The sequence below is a fragment of the Sceloporus undulatus genome, chromosome 11, assembly GCF_019175285.1.
Source record: "Sceloporus undulatus isolate JIND9_A2432 ecotype Alabama chromosome 11, SceUnd_v1.1, whole genome shotgun sequence".
NCBI classification, from domain to species: domain Eukaryota; kingdom Metazoa; phylum Chordata; class Lepidosauria; order Squamata; family Phrynosomatidae; genus Sceloporus; species Sceloporus undulatus.
In genome coordinates this window covers 3,306,318-3,315,573 of record NC_056532.1, presented here as the reverse complement: position 1 = coordinate 3,315,573, position 9,256 = coordinate 3,306,318, and the positions used below count along the sequence as shown (strand labels likewise).

Below are 9,256 nucleotides of genomic sequence, written 5' to 3'. Positions count from 1 at the left end.
TTTCTGGGCACAATTTCAAAGCGCTGGTATTATCATTATCATTATTATTTCTTACCTATCTCTCCCCAAGGCTCGAGGCAGGGAATAACAGAGATTAAAAAACCATAGGCATAAGTGTAGGACACGTTAATCCAAACGCAAGGTTAAAAATATCCCAGTTTAATAGTTAAAAAGTCATTTGGATAGGTCTGCCGGAAGAGAATGATCTTTAATGCTGTTTAAATGTGGACAATGTATTCCGCTGCTGAATCTTTTCTGGCAGGTCTTTCCACAGTCTGGGGGCGGCTGATGAAAAGGTCCTCTGGCATTTACTAGTCTTGTAGAGGATCTGAATATATGAGGCGGATTATAGGGGAACATACGATCCCATAAGTAGCTTGGACCCACATCACATGGAGCTTTAAAGGTAATAATGTTGTGATCTATAAAGCCTTCTATGCCTCAGGTCCAGGTTATATGTGGCGTAGTGGCTTGAGCATTGGACTTCCACTCTGGAGATACGTGTTTGATTCCCGATTCAGCCATGAAACCCACCTTGGGCAAGTCACACTTTCTTGGCCTCCAAGGAAGGCAATGGCAAACCACCTTGGAACAAGTCCTGAAATCCCTAGGTTTGCCTTAGGGTCACCATAAGTTGGAAACAACTTGAAAGCACACAATACACACACATTCACATGTTCTCCAATACCAATTTGCCCAGCGTTTTGAGATCTTCTGGGAAGGCCCTCCTTGCTCTCTCACCACCTTTTGTTTTTGGGCTAGCAAAAGATCATTCTCCCATTCTCCCTCCCTTAAGTTTTTGTCCCTTTTGCCTTTGCTTTACCTCTGCGTTATTTTACGTTTGCAGGAACGTCGTTTGATAAAACATCCCGTATTTGCATTTCCCCCCCTAACTTAAATCTGCTTCAAATCCCGTTTCTCAGCAGGCTTTCGCTAGTGCGATCAGGTCCTATAGAAGCACCCTCGGAGGGCCACTTGCAGCCCCAGCGTAGCCGAAAACTGCCCTCCCTTGCTCTAGACCCACCAGGAGATCAGAGACATGAAATCTATTAATTAAAAAGCCCTTCCATTAGCCTCGTATGTACTCCCCGTTTTTAATGTTGATTTCTCTTTTCCCTTTTTAAATGCCTTCTGCGGTTTGCAGCACTCAGCCATGACCTCCTGTCGGGAGCAGGAGAGCCTCTTTGCTCCTCTGACTACATTCCTCCATTTAGCCTTCAGTTCACTTCATCCCCGACTTTGATATACATGGGTCGCATTAATTATTGAGGCCCGTTTGGTTGCCCCGGTGGGCGGGCGTCTGATGCTCGGGGAAAGAGCGCGGGGCGGGGGGAGTATTTATCGGAAACAATTAAAAGCTAAGTTTGGAAGGAGCCCGCGTCGGTCCCCTCCCCGATCCCCAAAGCATGGCATATGTAATTAATAGTTGGCGTCTGGAAGGAATTATCTCTCTCCCCCTCCCAGACTCCCTAAGTGGAAGAAAGCCATTAGGAGACAACTCCTTAACAATGCAGAATAACAAGTGGATCTGTTCAACTCAGTGCTCTCATTCTGCCAAAGCGCGGCGCATGCCAGTGCCAGCGCTTTGTAACAAGAACGCAGGCTTGTTAAGAAGGAAGATACTTAGGGGTTATTCAGACGGTGGAAATAATCCAGGTAGAATGTGGATCATCATCACCATCATCATCATCATCATCATCATCATCATCATCATCATCATCATTATCATCATTGGGCCCGAACAGATAGGCCAAAATAAAGCTGCCTCGGGTCACTTTGGAGGTATGCTGTTTAAATGACACATGCATCTTAAGAGGCCAGAAGCGGTGCCAAAGCTGCGCTCCGGTCCTTAGGAGCATGTGAGTAAGATGTGGATAGTCGCACTAAAAAAACCCACCAATGTCTGAATATCCCCCAAGAAGTTGTAATCCGGAGTTGCCAAGTTCCTATTCCAGCAATGCTCCTGGGCAGTCCTGGGAAAGGTGAAGCCAAATGATATTGGGTGGAACTAGGATAGAGCCAGCACTCATCGCTCAGGGATCGAGCGCATGTTTTATATTGGGGTGGAAAAGTTGCATACAGCACACATCTCACACCTGATGTGACAGCTGGAGAGCCAGCATGGCGTAGTGGTTGGACTATGACCCTAGAGACCAGGGTTCGAGTCTCAGCTTGGCCATGAAACCCACTGGGTGACCTTAAGCCATGGCAAACCTCCGTAACCTCAGAGGATGCTCCTGGCAAACCTTCTCTGAACAAATCTGGCCAAAATAACCTCAGTATAGGTTCATCTTCTGGTTGCCATAAGTTGGAAACAATTTGAAGGCACATGACAATAATGGATGTTGGACTGCACCTTCCCGAATTCCTCCTTATAGGCTCTGCTGGCTAGGGCTGCCGGGAGTTGAAGTTCAACAACTTCTGGAGGCCACACAATTCCCACTTGTGTTCTAGATGATGGCGATAGCACCTCAGGGGAGCATACTGTAAATCTCCACATGTCAATGATGCAAACAACCAAAGGCTAGTGTCCTGTGAATGACTTATAGCCGTGTAAGTTCCCTTGGACAATGGTAGTACTTTTTTGGCCAATGCCCGTATCCAGTCTAAGGTCATGGAACGAGAGTTGAACATGTGCCCTTGCGCATGTGGTGCCATTATGCATTGCGCCTGCAAAAGCACATTGTGCATTGCCGTTGGGCTTGTGGTCTCTTCCAACTCCCTGATTCTATGTTTGCACATCCCATTGTACAGTGTTGCAATTCATTAATGCATAACCATCACGTAAATCTGTGAGGCTCCACTTATGCGCCAACTCCTTGATGGAGATGTCACATGAATAGGCATGCAGACTGGTTTATTTCCAAGGAACCAGGAGCAACCTGCAAAGCAGGGCTCCTGTCCGATGCCAAACCTTGCCACCAGAGCTCCTTCTTGGTGCAAAGCTTTCCAGGGTCGGAAACTGAGCTTCGTTCCATTGCAAAACCTTCTCTTGGCTTTAAATAGCAACTTATTTAAAGTGATTGGGCGGCATATAAATCAATCCTATTATTATTATTATTATTATTATTATTATTATTTCTGAGATTGAATCAGAAGGGAATAACAAAAATGAGTTGAAACCTCGCTGTTTGTTATGCCAAAATGTTTTAAGCAACCGGCAGCTGAGTTTGCTGAATAGGGTTGAATCCCTTGGAGAACTTGGGGGGGTGGGAGGAGGGATGTCAGTCTCTGCCGCCATTTTGAGAGGGGCTGCAGAGGAAAATGGAGGTATTTGGGCTTGCTGTATGGGATTGCAACCCATTGGGACGAATTTGGCTGCGCAGCTGGAGGAGGGAGAGAAAAGAAACAGGTCCAGTCCATCAGCTCCAGGTGAAATAATAATAATAATAATAATAATAATAATAATAATAATAATAATAATAGATTTATTTATATCCCACCTTTCCAGAAGGATCAAGGCGGGTTACAATAGAATACATAAATTAATACATAACTAAAAACTACATATCCCCTTATCCCTTACCTTAAAACTAAAATACCAACACTAAAAATACAAATTAAAATCAGTTTAAAATAGGCAAGATTGGGAAGAGACATTTGGGCCAACGAAGGGCAGTCTGCATCCGTGGAACGGGACGGTCAGTCCAGAAAGACCAGCATCTTTTAGTTTCCTACAGTGCTCCTTGAACCCTTCTCCATCAGCTCCTTTCCCATTTGTTCCTTTTAAAACAATGCTTTTTCACTTGGTGCTGTATGTTTTTTATTCTCCATTAGGTCCACCTGGATCTTCAGGCCCCAAGGGGCCACCGGGACCTATAGGCGCACCTGGGCTACAGGTAAGCACACCAATCCATATCTGCCTTCCAAGATTTCACAGTGAAAGAGAGCGACAGGGTTGTGGCACGTCTGCGTTCGTTGCCTTAGCCTCTCCGCATTATGTACAGCTCAAGTCCCTTGTTTCTGGGTTGCATGGACCCCTGTGTGGCAGAGGCGAGTTGATGCCCTTTGAGGGTCTCTTCCAACTCTATGATTCTCTAAACTGAGACATTTTTGTAATGAGGAAAATTGTTGTTGTTGCTGCTGTTGTTACAGTGGGTCCTTGTTCCGCTGGGGTTTGATTCCAGGACCCTCCATGGATAACAAAATCCATGGATGCTCAAGTCCCATTAAATACAATGGTACAGCAAAATGGTATCCACTGTTTTTTGTGGGTTTTCCAGGCTGTGGAACATGGAGGGGTTCATTCCTCCCTACTAAGGGTCACACTGTGTGTGTATGTGTGTGTATCTATATGTGTATATATATATGTATGTATGTATACACACACACACACACACACACACACCCAATTCTCTTCCATGCCAGCATTCTCTGAAGGTGCCAAAGCCACAGATGCTGGCGAAACATCAGGAATAAACTCTTCTAGAGCATGGCAACATAGCCCCCAAAACCCCACAAAAACTATGGATGCCGGCCATGAAAGCCTTCGACTTCACAAAATGGTGTCCCTTATATAAAATGGAAAGTCAAGGTTTGCCATTTGATATTTATACTTTTAAAAAGTATATATTTTCAAGCCATGGATGCTTGACTCCCTGGATAACAAAATCCGTGGATAAGGAGGGCTGACTGTCTTTTCATTGGGAGTTGCTTTCTGAGACGTTTATCCTAATCTTCCTCTCCAGGGCATACCTGGTTCTCCTGGCTCAAAAGGATCCAAAGGAGACCGAGGAGAAAGGGTAGGTTAACATTAAGACTCAAAAGTCTTGGCTTTTCAGTATCCACTATAAAGGGATGGTTTAAACCCCTTTGTGTGTTAAACGCATGCATCTGGAGGTTGCAGAGATGGACTGGCTACTGCCGACATCGACTCCCAAGGTACCAATATGGCAATCCATCCCTCCTCCTTACTTTGCTCTGGTGCCGCAGCAAACTACAATGCCCAGAATTCAATAGCATTGAACCATGGCAGTTAAAGGGGTGTCAAACTGTGTTATTTCTGCAGTGCGGATGCCACCTTTAGGAAATGACTACATTCCCAATAACCCTCCTTCAAGTTCCATTCCTCATGGGTCACTCATCCTAATGCATCTTCCTTTACTCCCGACAGGGGCAAGTGGGTCCAGCTGGTGAAAGAGGTCTTAAGGGGTTTTCTGTAAGTGATATATATTGTGTTTTTGTGAGTGTGTTTGTGGGTTTCCTAGAGGGAAAGGATATACTATACAGTGGGCCCTTGTTATCCACTGGGGTTTGGTTACAGGACCCCCATATGGATACCAAGATCCGTGGGTGCTTAAATCCCAATGAATAAAATGGGGTTGTAAAATGGTGTCTCTTATAGAAAATGACAAAATCAAGATTTGCTTTTTGGAAATAGATATATTTCAAGCCATGGATAGTTGAATCTGAGATACAGATGTCTGGCTGAACCTATGCACTTTGCACTGCTTTAACTGCCATGGCTCCATGCGATGAAATCCTGGGGTTTGTACTTTGTTGTGGTCCAGAACTCTCTCACAGAGAAGGCTAAATCCCTTGCAAAACTACAGATCCAGGAATTCCGTAGCATTGAACCAAAGCGGGTTGAAGCGGCATCAGCCTGGATAAATTCTGCAGTATAGACGCAGCCTATGATTCCACTTCAGCTGACATGACTGCATCCAAGGAAATCCTGGGATCTGCAGTTTGGTGAGGCACTAGAGCTCTCTGGATTCCATGGGTTGTTGCCATGGCAGTTGAAGTGGAATAATACCACTATAATACCACCATAAGTGTGTCGTGTGAATGGTTGGGAAAGTGGAGGCTGCAGGCCACGGTTGGCCCCAAACCCCAATTTTGGACACCCATCCTCACTGAAATGGCAAATCCCAGGATTCCATAGTATCCAACCATGGGAGTTAAAGCGAAACCATAGTGCAGTGTTTGTGTAGGATGGAACAAACTGTAGTATATTGGTGAAATTAGTTTTGTCTCTTATGGTGTGAATCCTAAATTTTGACTTATGCCAGGAGGGCAACCTGGGCACGCTTTTGACACCATTTTGTACCTCTCCTTTTTTAGGGTGAACCGGGCAAGAAAGGTGAAGAAGGAGACAAAGGCGCAGATGTAAGGATATTGTGGTTCCTTCTTTATATTTATTTCATTCTCCACATTTACACACCTAGGACTCTTACTGCTGCGTTCGCCTTCCCTCGGTCCCTTGGTTGTTGTCGTGTGCCTTCAAGTTGTTTCTGACTTATGGCAACCAGAAGGTGAACCTATCCTGTCTGTGTGTACAAGGTGTATATGACACCTACATCAGTGTTGCATTTAGACTATGTACATATGTGCAAATCTTTTCGCATCTCGGTCGCTCTCCTCTGAACACATTTCAGCTTGCCAATATCTCCTCATGTTCCATATGAAGTCTGACCAAAGCAGAAAAGAGTGGTGCTATTACTTCCTTTGATCCAGACACTGTACTCCTATCGACACGATCTAGAATTGCATTTTCTGTGTTCGCCGCTGCATCACGCTGTTGTCTCATGGAGCTCAGGCCTTATTTTCATCCCTTCCTTCCATTGTAGGGAGAAGGTGTCCAGCAGCTTCGAGAAGCCCTGAAGATTTTGGCCGAGAGAGTGTTAATTCTAGAGCATATGATTGGCATTCACGGTGAGTACTGGGCAGAATCTCTATATGGAGATTTGCAAGATGGCTGGGTGGGTGAGTTGGGGGCTAGTCCTCAATGAGTTGCTGAACAATTTCAGATTCACACATTTGTTCATTCAATGGATTTGAAGACCATGCTTCTGGTTTGTTTTTGGATGGGAGGTCACTAACATTTGGGTACAGGGAAGGCTACTGGAGAATCCTGTCTAAGGGCCAAGGGACCCACTGTAATAATAGTAGTAGATATGAGTCTAGCTCATGCTGCCAACTTCTTTCTGCTGATGGTTGTCCACCTTGGACATCATGGTGTCTCCTGGAACTGTCTTCATGGCCTTCCCACCCGTTCCTCTCCCCTGCCCTTCCTCGCTCAAAAACAACACACCCGTCCCTGGTTTCCCTTTGTTTTCAGATTCTTTGTCTTCCGTTGAACCAGGCTCAGGGCAAGACGTTCTCCTGGGCGCCCCGCTTCGAGCGAACATCAAAATCAAGCGCCACCACTTGAACCAGATCTTCTCTTCACTCCTGGATGACAGCGAAACCAAAGAGAAAAGCCACGGAAGGAAGTAGGACATCCCCAGTAAGGCCACTATAGTCCCTCTGTGCCCTTAGCAAGGAGTAGAGCTGCATAGGAGGCAAGGTGACCAGATGTCCTCCTTCTCCTTCTCCATCTCCTAGATGGAATTCCAAAACGCCTTCCATTTTGAGCATGGCTAAGAAGCATGGATTTATATTTCTGTGAATGTTTTTGGCTTTTATTTGGCCATGTCTTACATTTTATCTTGTCTTCCTTTGCGGCAAGGACATCTGGTCACCCAGATAGGGGACGCTTTTGGGGAAAGAGACTTGACCCTCTCTAGCCTCTCAACTCCAACAAGATCCAATGGGTTTAGGGTGATAGGGTTTAATGGAGGGGTTAAGGTGGCCTCTTGGCTGGATGTAGCTCTCCAAGGGCATTTTTAGGGTCACTCAGATTTTAGGAATCATTCCTGTTTTGTCTCCAAGGAGCCAACACTTCTCTCAAAGCTTCTGAGGATGCTACTGTGTGTGAAAGACTTTTGGGAAGAGGAGTCTTCCTTCTCTTTAAAAACCTCTGGATAAGTTCTCCTCCCTCCCATGTTGTTGTGGTGGTGCGCCCTCAAGTCGTGTCTGCCTTATGGCGACCTCTATTTTGAGCATGATTAAATGTATCCTACATTTCAGGACATGTACTACATTTCAACCTTCTGTCCAGGAGGAATTCCAGAATGTCCTCCATTTTGAGCATAGCTAAGAAGCAGGAATTTTACATTTATATTAGTGTTTTTAGCTTGGGGTAGTGGTTTGAGTGTTGGACTAGGTTCAAATCCCAGTTTGACCATTAAATCCACTGGGTAACCTCGGGCAAGTCATACTCTCTCAGCCTCAGAGGATGGCAATGGCAAACCCCCCTGAACAAATCTTGCCAAGAAAACCCTATGATACCTCTGCCTTAGGGTCGCCATTAGTCAGAAATGACTTGAAGACACCCAACAACGACAGTGAGATTAATTTATTCTTATATTCATGTTTTCAGTTTTTATTTTGTAATATCCCGTATTGTTCTTGAATGGTCTACATTTTGTGGCGCCTTGTCCTCCCTTGCGGCTATGACATCGGGTCACCCTAACCCTAAGGCAAACCTCTCATGGGGTTTTATTGGCAAGAATTGTCACACACACACACACACACACATATATATATATATATACTTGCATAGCTGAAGATACAGTGCTCTGACTGGTCCCTTTTGTCCCTAGGTCCAACAGCGAAGGCTGAAGAGACTTAGAAACACTGCATAGTCCTGTTGGAGGTCCCTGCAGGTCAGGAGGATGGCGCGCATGTCGGAACGGGGATCCCTTCTGTGAACTCTCCACAATCTTTCCAACGCTTATTTACGCTTAGTATACATCCTGTATCTGTGTCTCTGTTTCGTCCGTCTTGGGCAGCCGCGGTCCAGATCCAACAGCCGAGAGATTTTGAGCACCATTCAGGTACCCAATGTCTTCGGACGGTGTCTTGAAAACCACTGGTGAAGGGATCACTTCCAAAAGGATTTCCCCACCCCTCCTCGGTTTGTCTGCCAAGGAACTCCTGCCCCCAACGTGAATGCTCCAGATTTAAAAAACACATTTGTATATTCTAGAATATTCTGAAGGACGGTATAAAAAGACACGCAACCAGATCATGCAAAGCACCAGATACAACGGTTGGGTTTCTGCTTGCTCTGCAAAACTGCGTTCGAAGTGCAGAAATGGTTTGACCTCCATTAACTCAGCGGTGTTGGAGGGCTGAGGATGCAATCTATATTGTAGAAACAATGCAGTTTGACACCACTTTAACCACTATGGCTCCATTCTACAGAATCCTGGGCTATGTAGTTTGCTTTGGCAGAGAAGGCTAAAGACTAAAAGACCTTTTAATTGATTTTATAGCTCAAAAAAACTGAGGCGATAATGAGAAATTCATGATCAGTGTGTTGAGTTTATGCTTTTCTGTATAACTTCTTATTTTTATCTTAATAAAGATAAAATCCTAGGACTCCGCAGCATGCAGCTATAGTGCTTAAAGTGGTGTCAAATTGCATTGT

General features: G+C 45.1%; 1 protein-coding gene across 6 annotated transcripts in view; it reads left to right on the top strand.

Annotated features, from left to right (window-relative positions):
• The window catches only part of COL26A1 (collagen type XXVI alpha 1 chain), an 80,343-nt gene extending 71,889 nt beyond the window's left edge, over nt 1-8,454 (top strand). For 4 of the 6 annotated variants that reach the window (XM_042442829.1, XM_042442828.1, XM_042442825.1 and 1 more), the window contains 6 exons: nt 3,778-3,839; nt 4,689-4,742; nt 6,064-6,108; nt 6,570-6,654; nt 7,061-7,214; nt 8,427-8,454. In XM_042442829.1, coding sequence (XP_042298763.1) covers nt 3,778-3,839; nt 4,689-4,742; nt 6,064-6,108; nt 6,570-6,654; nt 7,061-7,214; nt 8,427-8,445 — 419 coding nt within the window. In that variant the 3' untranslated portion in view covers nt 8,446-8,454. Of the gene's footprint in view, nt 1-3,777; nt 3,840-4,688; nt 4,743-6,063; nt 6,109-6,569; nt 6,655-7,060; nt 7,229-8,426 lie in introns of all 6 variants that reach the window. The other 2 variants (XM_042442827.1, XM_042442826.1) reach the window with 2 other exon arrangements.
• Nucleotides 8,455-9,256: the final 802 nt, after the last annotated feature.